This window comes from Ustilaginoidea virens, chromosome 2 (assembly GCF_000687475.1).
Source record: "Ustilaginoidea virens chromosome 2, complete sequence".
Classification (NCBI taxonomy): domain Eukaryota; kingdom Fungi; phylum Ascomycota; class Sordariomycetes; order Hypocreales; family Clavicipitaceae; genus Ustilaginoidea; species Ustilaginoidea virens.
Window position 1 is genome coordinate 4,743,813 of NC_057317.1, and position 16,582 is coordinate 4,760,394.

Below are 16,582 nucleotides of genomic sequence, written 5' to 3' on the forward strand. Positions count from 1 at the left end.
GTAGTAGGTTAGGTAGGTAGTTGATGCCTCTGCGGAGGGAGTGGAGTATAGCAGGTACCGGGTAGCTAGCAGGCGTCTGATGATCCCCGCTTACTTTATCGGCTGCGCAATGCAACATCGGGGCCTTGGGCCCACTAGCGACAAGATTACGTCGAAATACGGAGCACATTCACTGTCCCGCTAGAGCTATTGGAATAGCGGGGATTTGCGACTAAGCAGACCACTTGTCGGGAGAGCGCTGCATTGATTTGACTCGTCGCCTACAACGTCCTCCGCCATCGCCATCGCCATCGCCAGCTCTCCCCGCCAAAATAAAAGTAGGCCGGCAAGAAATCACCCGGCATAGAGCTTCCCACAAGCAGTGGGTGCCGCACGCCGCCGAAATGTTTGCCTTGCCCGACGCAAAGAGGTGCGCCCCCCCCCCCCCTTCCCTCCCCTTCTCTGCCAGCCCACCGCACGGGCCTTTGGGCAGCTTTTTCATCTGACCGGCCGCAAGAGTACGCCGCGAGGACCTCAACCAGCCGGACGGCCTGGCGTCCGGCGATGCCGCCGACGCCGCCCTGCATGCCGAGCTGCAGGCGCGGCTGGACGCCCAGATGGCCAAGTCGCTAGGCATGCACACGCACGCGCACGTTCCCGATGCGGCGCCGCCCCCCCCCAACCAGCCGAGAGAAGACGACGGACACGGCGCGGCGGACGCCGACGTCGGCGAGTTCGACTTCCGCCTCTTCCGCTCGGCCGGCGCGCCCGCCAGGGTGGTCCTCGAGCAGGAGCCCACGGCCCAGCAAGCCCCGGGCGGCCTGGTGCGCCGCCGCGACCCGTCGTCCTACCTGCCGCGCGTGCCGGACGCCCGGCGGCAGGAGTACCGCCTCGCCGCGGTGAGCGGGGAGCACGTCCTGGCCCGCTCGGCCCGGCCGTGCTGGGGCCTCCAACTCCCCTGGAAAGTGGAGCGTGTTGCCGTGACGCGCAAGGCCGGACCGGGCGACCAGGACGCCGCGGCGGCGGCGGCGAGAGGCAGCGAGGAGGGCGGGCGGCGCGCGCGCACGAAACGGCTGGGCAAGAGGAGGCGGATCGCGGTGCGGGCGAGGATCAAGGCACTGCGGGACAAGGAGGCGGCGGATGCGAGCAGGGCGCTGGGCAAGGAGGAGCACCTGAAGGAGAAGAAGAAGCGGCTGAACCGGGCCAAGAAGTTGAGACGGAGGGCCCGGGACAGGGAGACGAAGGCGTCGCAAGGGGGGGACGGGGATGGCGAGTAGCGGAGCCGGGCCTTGGGGGGATTCTATACCGCCAGACAAAATGGTGCAGTGCATGTGACTGACGTGTGATTGTGCTGGCGGGTGTCTCGGTTTCTAACTTGATGCTTCACCATGCATGCTTCCGCAGCTGGGATGGGCAGGGCAGACAGTGCGCGCAGCTGCAAGGCCGGCCCGAGGTACGGGGGGCCTCGCCGCACCCGGCAGGCGGTGAGGCTCATCTGCCGCAAAGTCTAAACATCTATTAGCTTCCTCGACATCACCAACCAAGGTCGCCCTGCAAACATCACCATCATCAGCTGGACATCACCTCCCGACTGCAAACAAGCAAACAACCCCTACCCCCGTCGCCAATTTCGACATGCTCACACACAACCGCCCATAGACACGCGCAACCTCCCCCCTTTTCGACCTCTACACACGCAGCCATGTCCGACAGCACCGCGCCGCTGGCGTCCCTCTCCCTCACCCACGTCTACTACGTACGTTGACCCCCCCCCTCCCCCTTTTCCCCAGCTACAACGCGACGCTACACGCCAACGGTTGCCGCCGCTGAACCACCGCCCCGCTACGCCCAGGACCCAGACGATGCCGTCTCCCTGCTGTGCGCGTACCTCGCCCTGCTGCCCCAGGCGCTCTGCGTCGTCTACGCCACGCTCATCCTCTTCACGCGCGAGGTGGAGATCCTGCTCATGTTCGCCGGCCAGCTGGGCTGCGAGGCCCTCAACTTCTTCCTCAAGCGGCTCATCAAGGAGGACCGCCCGCGCAGGATCCACGGCAAGGGGTACGGCATGCCCAGCTCGCACGCGCAGTTCCTCGCCTTCTGGAGCGTCTCGCTCGCCCTGTTCCTCCTGGTGCGCCATCAGCCCCCGCCGCGGGCCGTCGCCGGCCGCCGCGGCCGCCATCGCCCGTGGTCCCTGCCCGAGAGGCTGGCGCTGAGTGCCGCCGCGGCCGGCGCCGCGGCCGCCACCGCCTGGAGCAGGATCTACCTCGGCTACCACACGCCGAGGCAGGTCCTCGTCGGGTTTGGGGCCGGCGTCGCCGTCGCCCTGGCCTGGTTTGCCGCCACGGCTGTCCTGAGGCGCGCGGGCTTGCTGGCCTGGGGGCTGGACCTGCCAGTCGCCAAGGCCCTGAGGGTGAGGGACCTGATTGTGAGTGAGGACTTGTGCCAGGCGGGGTGGGAGAAGTGGCAGCTGCGGCAGACGGACAAGACGAAGACGGGCTGATGCAAAGGTGCTTTCATTATTTTTATTTTTTTTCTTTCTAAATTTCTACTAGAAAAGATACTCCGCGGATCCGAGGTGCGGCCGTGGCTTTTCTTTTCTTTCTTTTCTTCTTATGGTTAATACATTTGCGATACCCTGCGATAGAACGAAGCTCCAAGAAAGACACGTCACGCATCAAGCTGCTGGAAGCCAGAAATCCCGCCTCTTGGGTCCTTTCGGCAGGAAAGTTGACTGTCTTGAATAAATCCCTGCACCCAAGTGCAAACCTTTAAAGCCCCCCCCCCCCCCCCCCACCCGTGACGACCGGGGCAACGTACAAGATCCAAACGCCAGGTCATCTGGGAGAATTGTGCGTGCAGCAGGCTTCAGACTCAGTCAGCTTGGTCGACTCGAGGCGTAGATTGCCCAATGTCCAAGCAGGTCGTGGAGGCGGGCTTGTTTCGAGGCTCGCAGCCCGGCGCCTGGATTTCGGTGTCTTCCATCGATTATACACTGTTGGGCTCAAGCGCAATTCGCCGTTGTCGCGAAGATTTTCCCCCACGGCAAGTGGAGCAGTGGGAAGTTGGTCCGTTTTGACGCTGTGTCCTGACAGAAGAGGCAGGCATGTGGTAGAATGATTGAGCTGGTGGCAGGTCGTGTATGCTGGAGAGCCGGAGACCAATGGGTACGGTGGCTGAAGGTCCAGCAGACGGGACATGGGTGCGTTTGCCGACTGAAAAGCGAGGCGGGGGTAGGAATCCTTGCGACCATGTTTCTTTTCAAAACTGTTAGTTTTGCTCCTCCTCCTGCTGCTGCTGTTGCTGCTGCTGCTACGGCAGATGAGCTCAAGTGGAACGGCCCGCTTGATTTTGCTTCGTAACGATGGGTTTGCGTCATGTTTATAAATGTCGACATGCTTAAGGGCGGTCTTTATGCGTGGCATATCCAAGGGGAAAAGGCGCATGGCCTGTAATCATCGCGTTTGATAGTCATTTCTGTCTTTCAATCCAAGGCCGAAGTGATCCGCAAGTCGGGTAACAGAAAATGCGTCTTGCGCAGCCCTCTACTGCCTAGACCACTATTCCCATCACCCGTTATATTCAATTTTTATTAATTACTTTCATTATATACCAAGCATTACTGTCATATATCATTACGTATCGCCACTTTTACCGTTTTTTTTAAAAAAAAGGGTAAAGTGGCGACACGTAATGATATATGACAGTAATGTTTGGTAAATAAGGAAAATAATTTAATAAAAAAATTTCCTTCAGACGACTTTGATGCGTTGCGGCGATTCAGTGGCCTTGGCACCACTATAGAAAATAACGTCGAAAATAACCTCGCGAATGCGTCTGAATTTGTAGGAGTCGGGAATCCAGTCAAGGGCCTGATGTGGTGTACGGACGTAAAGGAGAGTAGCTGCCCTCCATAGCTCGGGGCATAGGTCCAGGTAGGTTGGCGGCAAGGCGCAGGTTCCTAGATTTAGTCCGCATCATTCTCTCCGAGCGTTCGGCTCTACCTGCTACGTTAAATTTGCTGTCGGGCAGGCAGCCCCGTGAGTAAAACTCACGACAGCCCTTGCGCCCAATCCCGCCAAGTCGGCATGAGCGCAGCTGTACATCGTACCGGACCTGCCTTGTTGCCAGATCAACGTACCATCATTTGGGCTCCAACAACCATGCGCCAGGCCACCCATGACGCCGTGATTCTCTGTTGCTCGCCAAATTGCTGAGACACTGTACAGCCGGGAAAAGATAGCCAGCCCCCGCCCAAGAGCAGAGCGGAAGCGATCCCAAAGAGTCAACCGAAGCACCCGATGGCCCATCGTCTGAGCAAGAAGACAATAGACGTGAAACAGATATCAGGTGCGAGTTGGAATCGGGCGTAGGCTCCTATCAGTCTCAGGGTAGATGCTCACCAGGAAGCATTGCTTGCCAAAGGGTGTGTAGCCCAAGAAGAACAGAGATTTAACACCACATGACTGGATTGGTGCAAAGACGATGGCCTGGAAGACCAAGGCCAAGGCCAGAACAAAGGGGAACAACTGCGCTAGGGCCAATCAACCCCGTATGAGAATGTCTCGAGACATGTCAGTGTTTTTTGTGACGTCCGGGATTCGGAAGGTCTGGGGCGCACGTGAACTCGGAGTGTGGATTTTCCCTTCTCGCATGCAAGCATGCAAGTAACAGTCCCAAAGTATTTGGGCTCTGCAGCCGGAACATAACGCCGACCTGCGAAGCGCATCTGCACAGCTTGCAGATCCATGATGACGTCGAGCCAGTGTAAGCCAAGTGTAAGCCAAGTGTAAGCTAATAGTTTTTCGTTCATGGCAGGGACAGCGACGTCGAGACCAGAGACGGACGTGGCACAAGAGGGGGGACAGAAACGTAGACGTGATTTTGGAAAAGCTAGACAAGTTTCGGGAGGAGAATGGCGGCTAGGTTCGAGAAGAAACCAAACGAAACCGAGACTTGAAACCGTGTCCAAGGTGATGGATGCATAAGAAGCTGATTGTCGCCGTCCAGACAGCCGACATGTTAGTCAGGTCCCGAGGTTGAGGATGAGGAGGACCTTGTGACCTGGACACCGAACTGACGCCAGGCCGTCCGAGGGAAATCAGGGGTGGTCGCAGAGGCAGCCTCGTGGCCAGAGGGTGGCCAGGTTTTCTGGAAGGCAGCATGATGGCATTCATCCTGGGGATGATGAGCTCGTTAGCCTCCTTGGACCCCAGTCTTCCCATCCGGCGTAACCCTTTAAGCCCTGCACGGGCTAGCCACAGCAGCGCCAAGCTGAGGGCGTATCCGTAAACAGAGGCAGGATGATTCTGCTAAAGAAGGCGAGTCGATAGGTTTCAAGAGGTCCGGGGTCCATCGCTGGCGATACGCCTGAGGCTGGAGGCACAGCAGGTAGCGAGCACTACTCTCCACGAGTCGAGACGTCGAGGCAGGACAGCCTGCCGTCAAATGCGAGACGAGACGTCACGCCACTTTTGCCATTTGTGTTGCTATGTTGCGCGAAAGCGCTGCGAAAGCGCTCGAGATTTGCTGGGGCCGTTGTGCGGCAAGGACGAGAAAAGACTGTAGGGTTTTGGCTGTTGGAGGAGTTTGGCTCGAGATTGAAGCAATTGAAGCCTTGGTGAAATGGAACGTGGCGGCATTGACGAGTGGGGAATCGAAACTCTAGACTAAACCTAAACCGGAAGATGTCGTGAATCAGGCCCTCGAGGTCACGGGAGCAGACGTCGTGGCAGTAGAGAAAAGAATCGGTTTGACACGAATCAAGTTTGACACGAATCAACCAACCCCCGTTTCCGTTTCTTTCCGATTCCGATTCCGATTCCGATTCCGATTCCGATTCCGATTCCGTTTCCGTTTCCCAAAATACAAGACGACAAGGCGTCGGCGTTGTTTGCGCCCACTGGTGAGGGAATGCCACCACTGCGAGACCCCGACCAAAGAACACCAGACCCCGATGATCGAGTCGGTCGCATCGGCTGCATGCCTAATGACAACATTGAACAGTAATCAGACCCAGATGGGTGGGTGCATCACATCACACACATCACACACATCACACACATCTCACACATCTCACACATCACGTCACATCACATCCACCGAGGACAAGAAAAGAGCGCTTTGCCTGCATGTCGCAAAGCCTAACCTCCTGCCCAAGCTCGGATGGGGAAAGCCGCGCCTCGGCGTCGTGCAGGCGACCGCGACCTCCTAGGCTCATGCATTCCGGCGGCATCAGACGGCGTCAGACGGCATCAGACGGCATCAGACGGCGTCAGACGGCATCAGACGGCATCAGACGGCATCAGACGGCAGCAGACGGCAGCAGACGGCAGCAGATGGGCTTGGTTTCGAACTGGTTCGTAGCAGGGCCAAGCATCTCCGCGCGCTTTCTGAAGCAGCCGTTTGCCCCGACATGATGCACTGAGCGAAACCCTCCTCCCCCCCACCCCTTCCAACCCCGGCCTTCTCATTGTATCGTTGCAGCAAAGGTCCGATCCGAGGCTGGAGGCCTGTCCAACTTTGCTTGCTTATGAAGGCGTCTCTGTGTGGCCCGTTGACGGTCCATGTTGTTTCCCTGGATGTCGTCATTGCGGCATCTCTCAGCTGGCAGCAACATTGGACAAAAGGCCGAGAATGACTACGTGAATGGCAGCCAGGGGAACCCTGGACCCTTGGGATGACGGCATGACGGCATGACGGGATCCCTAAACAGTTCCTGGTATTTTCCTGATATAGACACCTCTTTGTGGTAAAAGTCGGTGGTGTAGCTTCCCAAATCCGTAGATGCACTCACTCGGTGATGCGCAACCGGCCCGGGAAGAGGCACACGCAGCAGCCCTTGATCCTCCTGCCTGCATCTCGCGTGCGTGCATTTGCCCCAACCCTCCGTCTCCGGAGGCAAACGTCCGCAGAGCAGCCATATCTCGATCGGCACAGGCAGACCCCGTCCAAGCACGCCTGGACTTGCCATGACGTATACATATGTAGTACACACATTGTACGTACCTGCACGTTTCGAGATTTCGTGATTCACCGCGCGTCCTCGATACAGATCCAAAATTCTGCCGACGTCATTTTCGTCGTCTCCTCCTGCTGGTGGTCAAGGCAAGCAAGTGTGCCCGGCGGCGGGCGCAAACAGCTTGGGCATCCCCCCCTTCCCCCCCCCCGGGTGCATCCACCCGCGCCTTTGGCCAGAGGCCCCTCGTACCGAGCTGGTCCTGAGTCCTGACGGGCTGCAGCAGCCCTTGCTTGGTGCGGCGAATCAGTTCAGTGGCATCCTCGGCGCCGACGCCTTCCCCCGCCGTCGTGGGCCAATCTCGTCTCCGGAGCATCTACCCCGACACCATCATGATGCGAGAACCACGCCAGGCCCTGCATGAGCCTGAGCCGGTGCGATGTACCTGAATCTACCCATGACGCAATTCATCTCTTTCAACCTGACCATGTGAGAGCCCCCCCATCTTGCAGCTAGAAGGAGCCTTGCTTCGTTTGTCTATGAAAATCGGGGGGGGGGGAAGCTGTGTGTATAAAAACGACCCCGAGTCCCATCACAACCTCTCATCGTCCCCATCACCTCTGCCACATCGCAACAAGACGTAAACAAAATCAGCTTTCAGTTCTTCCCCAAACAACCAAGAAACTCTCTTCTTCGCCAAAAAAACAAACACCTTTTTTTTTTTTTCCAAGCAAAATGGATGCTGTCAAGCAAGGTGCCACCTACGTCTCCGAGACTGTCAAGCAGGCCACCAGCGGTGTCTCCAAGGAGACCAACAAGGAGGTGGCCAAGGATTCCGACGCCAGCATCGGCACTCGGTAGGTTCGCCCCGTACTCGATGCTCTCAAAGCGTGCTGTTTTTTTTTTTTTTTGTTTTTTTTTTTTTTTACTGACTTGCGGTGATGTTAGCGCCTCTGCCGCCAAGGATGCCCTCGGCGACAAGGTGAACGAGCACAAGCATGAAGGCAAGGCCGCGGCCCACAAGCAGCAGATCTAAATCGGGTCAACTTGGGACGAGGGATGGTGATGATGCGACGACGGCTTGAGGGAGACGGGAGCATACATGGGTTGTTGCTGGCTTTGCGGAATGACGTGCACGCATAATTATACCCCTAGATAAACCTAGCAATTCAAAAACAAAGTGCTGCCTTGCCAAGCTGGGCCAGTTTGAAATGATTTTTCGTGTGTACAGATCTGCTGGCATTGTGCAGCTGATGATGTGAAACCCCCCAAATCAGTCGACATGCCGCGCCCCTCGTATATTCGTGGTCTGGTTCCTTTGGTGTTGCAGCCGCACACTGCGTCGTGGTGATTAAAGGTCCTTCCTCGCAGCCTGGGCAGCAAACGCATTGCAAATCTGGCCGTACGAGTACCAAATGGCGTACAGGGGAACGACGACCCAAAGACCGTTGAAAAAGACCAGATACACCCACATGTACATGAAGTTGCTGCCGTTCAGATTCAGATTGCCCGTGAGCCACTCGGGGCAAAACGTCATGAAGCCTACAGCAGCTGTCAGACAAAAAAAGAGAAAAAAAAAAAAAAAAAAAGAGAGACGTGGAAAGACAGCGCACCTCCGTACAGCTCAGCCGTGGCCAGGACAATCATCCAAAAGCACGCCTTGGGGCTCTGCTTCCTGATCAAGTAGCAGACGAGGCAGGCAACCGGGCCAGCGAAGAAGACGGTAAGAAGCTCGAGACTGACGACGCCCTACGCAAGCCGAGTCAGCAAGACAAAGAAAAGTGTTTCTGGTGCTCTTCCCCTTTCCCCTCCCCCCCGGGGCGCGCCTCCCACACGGTCGTCGCGGCAAAACGCCAGAGGGGCATGCACGGGAACCGATTTCGCAAAGAGCCAGACGCACGAGATCGACCCCCGCCCAGCGCCTGTCCGCCCTGGCGTACACCATCCACAGCTGCGCGAGGGGGCTGTCCCCGCCGCTCTGCGGCCCGTAGATGCGCTCGGCCCCCCAGCCCAGGAAGTTGTAGGGCGTGGGGAACAGGCTCGCGAGGTCGGCGGCGGCGGCGGCGGCGGCGGCGTCGCGGCGCACGTGGGAGAAGAAGCAGTGGTAGAGGAAGCCGCCCTCGAGGAGAAAGTGGCACAGCGCGTCGGCGAGGTGCCAGGCGAAGAGGAAGCGGAGCGGGGGGGAGGTGGTCGCGGGCAACGCGGAGGCGGACGCGAGGGAGGCGGCGAGGAGGATGGCGGCGGTGGCGAGGAAGGAGGCGACGGCGGTGGCGTCCCACAGTTCGGGGGGGAGGTCGGCCATGGTTTTGGGGATGGGAGGGATGAAGTCGGGGGCGGGTGATGGATGTCGCGGGTTGGCGATGATCGGTCGGGGGGGGCTGGAGCGGGTTGCGGCATCGTGAGGCCGGCCCGGGGGGGGGGGTACGTACCAGGGGAAGCAGGCTGCCGCACGGACCAGACAGAGGACGGACGACGCAATGCATTCACGACCAAAAGCAAGAGGCGAAAACAAAACAACACAACGCTCCTAGATTTTGAACAACGCCCCTAGGTTTGAACAGCGCCCCTAGAATTGAACGCCCCTAGATTCTGATCAACGCCCCTAAAAGTCATCGAACCCCCCCCCCCCCCTCGCACGCTTCACTGCCACTGCTTATACTCCTTTTGCTTCTGCCTCGTGTTCCAGCCCAGCTTGCCGCTGATGCTGTTGACCCAGTCCTCGCTGCGCCGCCCCTCGGCCTGCACCGACGCAAACGGGAACCGGCTCGCGCTGATGGTCACGTAGTCGCCCGGCGCGAGCTCCACGCGCTCGCGCCCGTCGAAGCTGGCCCACGACGACGTGCGCGCGCCGTAGGGCACGCCGACGCGCAGCACGATGGTGTCGGGCAGGATGATGGGCCGGAACGAGAGCGTGTGGGCGCAGATGGCGCCCACGAGCATCACGGGGTTCTCGGGGTGGCAGAGCGAGCCCCCGGCCGCCAGGTTGTACGCCGTCGACCCGGTCGGCGTGGACACGCAGATGCCGTCGGCGAGCACAGAGGTGAAGTGCTCGTCGTCGCCGAATATCTCGACCGTCGACATGGCTGGCGAAAGGGGGGGGGGGGGGGGGAAGAAGGGAAAGGGCCCCCCGGTGTTAGACAAAGAAGATTCCCCAGCAGCGGTTCGCGGTTCAGATGGGCTTCACTTTGGGGCAGGGGCAGGGGCAGGGGCAGACGTCTGGTCTTTCGGCCGTTTCCCAACCCAACAAAAAAAAAAAAAAAAAAAAAAAAAAAAGAAGCAGACTCACTTGGATTGGGCCCGCGGTCGACGACGACTTCGTTGAGTATCTCGTACGTCCCGTCCGGTCTGTGCGTGTGGTCATCTTCCCTCTCTTCCCCAATCAGCTCCTCGACTAGGTCCCTCCGTCGGTGGAGGTGGAGGTGCTCGTCGTCCTCGCCGGATTCCTTGTCGTCGTCGTTGTCGTCGGGGTGCCTTCGCCTGATGCTTCGCATGACGGTGCTCTCGAACCGGAGGCGCAGGCTCACCGTGACGCCCTTTGCAAAGGTCGAGCCGAGGATGCGCTCGTAGTCTTCGTAGTCAAACTTGGTCAGGAATCCCAGGCTGCCGAGGGCGAAGCTCAGCACGGGCGGGACGATGCGCTGAAACAGCCAGCTCGCGTACAGCACCGTTCCGTCGCCGCCGAGCGTGATGACCAGGTCGAACGCGTGCGGGTGCGACCTGCACAGCGGCTCGTCCCAGTACCGCAGCCGCCGCTCGACGCCCGCCCTGGCCGTCGCCATGTCCGCGGCGTGCCCGTCGGCCGCACCCGCCCACTCGCCGGCCACGTCGTCCACGATGCCGGCCACGTCAAACTTCTTGCTCGTCCTGAGCTTGTCCTGCACGTAGACGACGTACGGCGCGTCGCGGTCCTTGCCCAGCAGCCAGGCGGTCAGCTCGCGCGCTTTCGGTATCAGGTCCTGGTCGTGGAGCTTGGTGAGCAGGAAGATGGTCCTGACGCGGAATCGGATCCGCATGCTGCTCAGCCGCCGGCTCAGCCCGCGCACCCCCCAGGCCATGTCGGTGAGCTGCTTCTTGGTGAGCATGCGGCTGTGGACGACGTCGTCGTCGTCGTAGCTCGTCACGTCCATCTGCGACATGCTCTTGGTCATCTCGCGCGCCCATGCCTCCTGGTCCGCCTGTCCGATCTGGTCGCCGTCGAGGCTCGTCGGGTCAATCTCCACCCGGCACGGCTGTCTCGGCCGATGTTTCGGCTGGACGGCGTTCCGCTGATGCTCCTCCTTGGTCATGTCCAAGACGTGCTCGTCGTGCTCCCCGGGGCCAGCGCGGGACGGGTGCGCGTGGACCGGGTGCGCGTGGACCGGGTGCACGTGGTGGTGGCTCCTTTGCGCAGAGTCGCCCGCCGGCGCGCTCGTGAGGCGTCTCATGTCGAGCAGCTGGTGGACGAGGCATTGGTCGCGGCGGCTGGCGGCCCGGTACGCGTCGGGCAGGGCAGCTTCCGACGACACCAGAGAGCTCTTGCGTCTGTAGGGATTCGACGAGTCAAACGTCACCTAGCAAGTTGCCAGCGGCGGCATCCGTCCAACGCGTATTTAGTCGAGGCAGCCACCGGTCTTCCGGCACGCACGGCAGGCAGCAACTCACCTCGAGAGGTTCGGCGTCTTGATCGCTATCCCCTACAGATCCGTCGGTGATTCTTGGCGCATCCGCGACACTAGCCTGCTGCGCACTTGCGGCCTCGCGTTCCGACTCGCCACTGCCATCCTTCATGGCGGCGGCACTATGCGGGTGACAAAAGTCTCGGAGCCGTTGTATCTCGCGGTTTTTCCCCGGTTTTCTTTTCTTTTTTTTTTTTTTAACCTCTTTCCCTTCCCAAAACGTCCGTCTTCTAGGTCAACCTGGCCTGCAGGGCCGTGACGTCGCGCAGTGATGGAGGGGGGGGGTTGGTGCGACAGGGCAAGGGCGCCTTGGGGCTTCGCAGGCGCAGCAGATGTCGATGCGATACTTGGAGAGAGGTTGGCGGCTTTCGACGTCAGATGCGAAGCAGGCGTTGCCGAGCAGCAGATGGCACGGTTGGCAGAATGTGGAATGTGGAATGTGGAATGTGGAATGCACAATGCAGGATGCAGAAGCGGGATGCAAGCAGAATGCAGAAGATGCAGAACCGAAGCCTCGGAAGCATCAATGGGATTTGGATGATGACTCCGCTGCTAGCATCGCAAAGGGCAATAGGTTCCTGGGTACTTTATGCGTACTTCCTGGTAGGCTCGTACTGCGCACTATCATCCAGGGCAGCCACCTGCTTTGGAGGTACGGGGTAGGTACCTATACACTATTCACATCAAACTTGTTTCCAACTTGGGAATCTCTGCTTTCCTCTCGCGTCGTCGGTTTCGCGCACCACCACATTCCGCGAGGTTTCAACACAAACACTTGGTTGTCAGAACACCCGTACGACGTCTCCAACTCGTGAATGCTAGTTAACGTGACGCACGTCAGAAGTGAAGCCGCTCATCGCAGTCTGACCAGACTGTTTTCTACTCTCCGGCCTCGCTTTAGATCTGCCTCACACGTGTTCACACCAAGCCTCGGCTTACGCAGCCAGGGGTCACCACGACTCCCATCGTTGAAGAGCAGGAACCCGTAAATTCGGGCAGCATGATACAAGGGGAAGCACGGCATGCATCGAGACTTTCCTCCGGCGGCGAAACTAGCGTCAGCATATCGTATCCGACGTGAGGGGGCCATGGCGTGGTCTTCCACTGGCCCTGCTGCTGATGAAAGAGCATCATGCCAGAATCGGGCAGCTTGGTTATCGACCAAATGCAGGGGTGGGATGCGCGGTACTCCGTAGATGGCAGGCAAAGGGCCCGGGTACCCGAATACCTACCTGCTCGAAGGATAAAAGGAAGTGTGTAGGCTAGAATATAGCCTGCTAATCCTTTTGCGAGTACTTGGTCTCCCCCACCATCGCATCGTTAGGGTTCCAACTTGCCAGAAGCTGAGACGGCGCTGGCCGACATTAGATGAGAGAACTATTTCGAGTTTGAGAGCCCGCTGCGCACGGGCATCAAACCGAGCCGGGCCCGGAGTTTCCAGCAAAGGGCGAGGGCAAATACCCCAGGATCCAGGAACAACATGAACATGGCCTTGGTTTGTTGGCTCGGTGAGACGCCGAGGGAGGCAAACGACGCACACTGCAGGGCAGGACTCGGCGTGTCATCGCTTGTGAGGCATCGGGCAGGCTTTCGGCCCGCCGCGCTGCGGCTGAGCACGAAAATGATCGCTTCATTGGGGAGCGGCATTTGCGGCAGGTATCATTTCCTCGTTGCCATTTCAGGTTGGTCACATCACCAACAGGTGACATGTCGCGTCGCGTCGCGTCCGGCACAACTCGGTTCGACAAACTTGGGGCGGAAACTGGAGGTGAGCTGCCATTCTCGGTCCCAGTCTTTGTTGGTCCATGTACTCTGTCTGTACTCAGTGCGGACGTTCCGTGCTGGTTGGTGGTCGACACGACTAGCTCGTTGGCAGGAACACGCCCATGTTCACATGTCGCGGGTTGGTTTTGCGCTTGCAGTGCAAACAAAAACGCCCGCAGCATCGCATCCCCGGGATGACTGTCGGCCGTGCCTGCCGCAGGTCATCTCGTTTCATTTGTTTCCCGTTTTCATGCCGGCCAAGAAAACCGGCCAAGCCCGGGGGCCGGCCGTCATGGAGAGAGGCAGGTCGGTCGATGGATGCCTGCAGGATGGCGAGGAAACTTAATCATCTTGCCCATCTGTAGTTGGGGCAGTGGAGGAGGGGTGGAGGAGGGGTCAATCATGGTGCAACAGGCTGGTGCCAGGCATTTTTCGCGTGCCGCCGGGGGTTGAGTTTTCCTTCCCGAGTTTCAAATGGCTGCTCCAGACGTGCAAACCCGAATCGCGGCTGGCTCCAGCTCGAGTCTGGAGTAAAAGCAGCACCAAGTCGTCGACAACCCCCCAAGTCGGCTGACATCTCGACGTCAGTCAACAAACCTGCCCGCCGCGCCTCCGCGCCCGTTTCCAACCCCCCAGAAAAACACCGTCCCCAAGGCCCACGCACGCCATGAAACACCTCATCCTCACAGGAGCAACCTACCTCGACACGATCCTAAGGCACAATCCCCTCCCCCTCCTCCAGACGTACCCTCCCTCTGCCTGCCCAGCCTAATCCTTTTTGGCCCGCAGCGTGCCCTACTTCCCCGCCGAGGACTCCAAGCTGCGGGCCACCAAGCTGGAGCTTCGCCGCGGCGGCAACTGCGCCAACTCCCTACAAGTTTTGCAGCAGTTCGACCTCGGCGACGCCTGCCTGCACCTCGTGTCCTGCCTCCCGCGCGAGGGCTCCCCCGACACGGAGCGCATACTATCGTCCTTCGGGCCCGACTGCAGGATCCGCTTTGACCATTGCCTCTTCCGAGACGAGGACGACGCGGCGAGCAGCTACATCGTCAGGAGCGAGGCGAGCGGTAGCCGGACCATCGTGAACTACAATGGGCTGCCCGAGATGCAGGTCGGCGAATTCGCGAGCGTGGTGGACGGGTTTCGCGAGGACGAGGAAACGTGGTGGCATTTCGAGGTTGGTTTTTTTTTTTTTTTTTTTTTCGCCTCGTGCTCGTGAACCCGCCGCTCCGTTTGGTCGACCAAAAACAGTCCGTTCTGGTCGATCTGTCGATCCGGCCCGAGCTGGCTGACTGACCAAACGGGATGCAGGGCCGGAATCCAGGTACGACGTTGGCGTGTATCGAGTTGATACGACGGCGTCATCCCAGAGCGAGAATCAGCGTCGAGATTGAGAAGCCTGGAAGGCAAGGGCTGCTGGATCTTGCGGCTCGAGCAGACATTGTCTTTTACTCGCAATCCTGGGCCGAGGTGCGTAACAAGGACCCGCAGCGCAGCATCTGGGCCTTTGTTGCTCCGCCTGCGCTGGAAACCCGCTCCATGCTTTTCATGACAAGTCGTTTTGAAAAGGAAGAAAAGGGCCGCATCTCCCGTCGTGCTGCTCTCGCACAAACTCACACCTGGGGGGGGGGGGGGGGGGTTAGAGCCGAGGCTACGCGTCTGCTGAAGAATGCCTAAGAAAGGAGCATCGTCGTCCAGGGTAAGAACAAGCATGATGGCCTTTCTGGACTGCATCCTCTTTCCTCGTTTCATTTCTCTCCTTTTTTTTTCCCCACAAAAGAAGAAGAAATCACGGGAAGAAGGAGAAGGGGTTTTCCATGGATGAAGGAATTACACTAAACAGTCACGCAGATCGCTCGGACTGTGCACCTGGGGTGCAGCCGGGGCCACGGCCATGTCTCAGGCAACTGGCGAGCCGCTTCACTGCCCTGTCCAGGGAGCCGCCGACCAGATATCAGTCATTGAGTGAGTTTCCTTTCTTTTCTTTTCTTGTCTTTTTTTTTTTTTTGTTTTTGTCATTGTGCACAACGAGAAAGCGAACAAACCCCCCCCCCCCCCCCCCCCAAGGAAGGGACGGATTCATCATGGGACATGGCTGACTAGTTTGCGCTCTGCTTTCGCCCCCCTTTGTCGGGCTCGAGGCGCATTTATGTAGTCCAATCGGTGCTGGAGACACATTCATAGCAGGGATGCTCTGGCGCTGCTTTGTCGCCGGCGACTGGCCCTCGGTCAACGTCGAGTCCGCCGTGTCCTTTGCCGTCGCGTTGGCCACGCTCAAGGTGCAGCAGGACGGGTTTGCCGGGCTAAAGGAGTCGCTTGCCAACGAGGTGAGAAGCGGGAAATTTCGAAAAGAAGGGGGGGGGGGGGTGCGTGGGCAAGCTCTGGCCCGGATCTGGGTACATAACACGTTTGAGCAGTAAACTTTTGGGGGTTTTTTTTTTTTTTTTTTTGCCAGCATTCTGGGCTGATCCAACAATATTTCTCTGGCCGGGTTGTTCCCCCCCTCCCGCGCCTGCGTTGATTCCGCAAGGCACGGAGTGCATACTACTTGTGCCGCCTGGGAAATTATAAATTAAGGCTTTTTGGCGACACATGCTCGCGGAACACGGTAGACCGTTGCACTGCGGTCGAGGGCTTGACAAACCCACCCTGATCAGACGGGCTGGGCTGGCTACCCAGGACAACGGGATAAAAGGAGCACTCGGGGTTACAGAGTTAGTCCGACTAGATATGGAGCGTCCGACTATGGAATGTCCGACTATGGAGCGTCCGACTATGGAGCGTCCGAGGTCATTGGAGGGGGCAATGTGCCGAGTCTGGTCAAGTTGCAGCAAAAAAGGCAAAGACAAGGGAGCAGCAACTCGAGCGGTCCCAGAGGCCGACTTGCTGTGTTGTATGTTGAACAGTCAACACATGCTCCATGTAGAGAGGTCTGGTAGCAGCTGAAAATGGCCCGGGTCCAGTTCCCCTTGGCGTGAACAAGTCGTGGACCGCGTGCCCACGCCCATTTGGGCCTTTACTCCGCGCAGCGCAGTGCAGCGCAGTGCGGCGCATAAACAGTCAATCCTCGACGTTGTGCCTCCCAGCCGTACGGAGCATGCACCACAGCGAGAGCCATTTTCAACCTCCCTCCATGTTCCCCACCCGGCACAAAAACCAAGCCTCCACCAACAACCAAATCTCGCTGCAACCAGGCTGCAGCCAGACTGCAGCCAGACTGCAACCAGTT

General features: G+C 59.0%; 8 protein-coding genes across 8 annotated transcripts; 4 read left to right on the forward strand and 4 right to left on the reverse strand.

Moving 5' to 3' along the window:
* Positions 1–383: 383 nt before the first annotated feature.
* UV8b_03078 (uncharacterized protein) lies at positions 384–1,256 on the forward strand (the record flags this gene model as incomplete). The annotated part of the gene is made up of 2 exons (XM_043140576.1): positions 384–409; positions 497–1,256. 2 exons carry the CDS (start codon positions 384–386, stop codon positions 1,254–1,256), a joined length of 786 nt encoding a protein of 261 aa, XP_042996510.1.
* A 425-nt stretch (positions 1,257–1,681) lies between these two features.
* On the forward strand, positions 1,682–2,479 carry UV8b_03079 (uncharacterized protein; the record flags this gene model as incomplete). The annotated part of the gene is made up of 2 exons (XM_043140577.1): positions 1,682–1,735; positions 1,832–2,479. 2 exons carry the CDS (start codon positions 1,682–1,684, stop codon positions 2,477–2,479), a joined length of 702 nt encoding a protein of 233 aa, XP_042996511.1.
* A 334-nt stretch (positions 2,480–2,813) lies between these two features.
* UV8b_03080 (uncharacterized protein) lies at positions 2,814–4,789 on the reverse strand (the record flags this gene model as incomplete). The annotated part of the gene is made up of 3 exons (XM_043140578.1): positions 2,814–3,425; positions 4,380–4,505; positions 4,598–4,789. The coding sequence occupies 3 exons, from the start codon at positions 4,787–4,789 to the stop codon at positions 2,814–2,816; spliced, it is 930 nt and encodes a 309-aa protein (XP_042996512.1).
* A 2,880-nt stretch (positions 4,790–7,669) lies between these two features.
* UV8b_03081 (uncharacterized protein) lies at positions 7,670–7,970 on the forward strand (the record flags this gene model as incomplete). Its single annotated transcript, XM_043140579.1, has 2 exons — positions 7,670–7,791; positions 7,883–7,970. 2 exons carry the CDS (start codon positions 7,670–7,672, stop codon positions 7,968–7,970), a joined length of 210 nt encoding a protein of 69 aa, XP_042996513.1.
* Positions 7,971–8,285: 315 nt separating this feature from the next.
* On the reverse strand, positions 8,286–9,236 carry UV8b_03082 (uncharacterized protein; the record flags this gene model as incomplete). The annotated part of the gene is made up of 3 exons (XM_043140580.1): positions 8,286–8,476; positions 8,548–8,683; positions 8,835–9,236. 3 exons carry the CDS (start codon positions 9,234–9,236, stop codon positions 8,286–8,288), a joined length of 729 nt encoding a protein of 242 aa, XP_042996514.1.
* Positions 9,237–9,574: 338 nt separating this feature from the next.
* On the reverse strand, positions 9,575–11,701 carry UV8b_03083 (uncharacterized protein; the record flags this gene model as incomplete). Its single annotated transcript, XM_043140581.1, has 3 exons — positions 9,575–10,017; positions 10,221–11,484; positions 11,576–11,701. 3 exons carry the CDS (start codon positions 11,699–11,701, stop codon positions 9,575–9,577), a joined length of 1,833 nt encoding a protein of 610 aa, XP_042996515.1.
* Positions 11,702–12,866: 1,165 nt separating this feature from the next.
* On the reverse strand, positions 12,867–13,236 carry UV8b_03084 (uncharacterized protein; the record flags this gene model as incomplete). The annotated part of the gene is made up of 2 exons (XM_043140582.1): positions 12,867–12,943; positions 13,008–13,236. The coding sequence occupies 2 exons, from the start codon at positions 13,234–13,236 to the stop codon at positions 12,867–12,869; spliced, it is 306 nt and encodes a 101-aa protein (XP_042996516.1).
* Positions 13,237–14,020: 784 nt separating this feature from the next.
* Positions 14,021–15,773, forward strand: UV8b_03085 (uncharacterized protein; the record flags this gene model as incomplete). The annotated part of the gene is made up of 7 exons (XM_043140583.1): positions 14,021–14,070; positions 14,143–14,530; positions 14,665–14,823; positions 14,997–15,052; positions 15,205–15,318; positions 15,509–15,680; positions 15,771–15,773. The coding sequence occupies 7 exons, from the start codon at positions 14,021–14,023 to the stop codon at positions 15,771–15,773; spliced, it is 942 nt and encodes a 313-aa protein (XP_042996517.1).
* Positions 15,774–16,582: the final 809 nt, after the last annotated feature.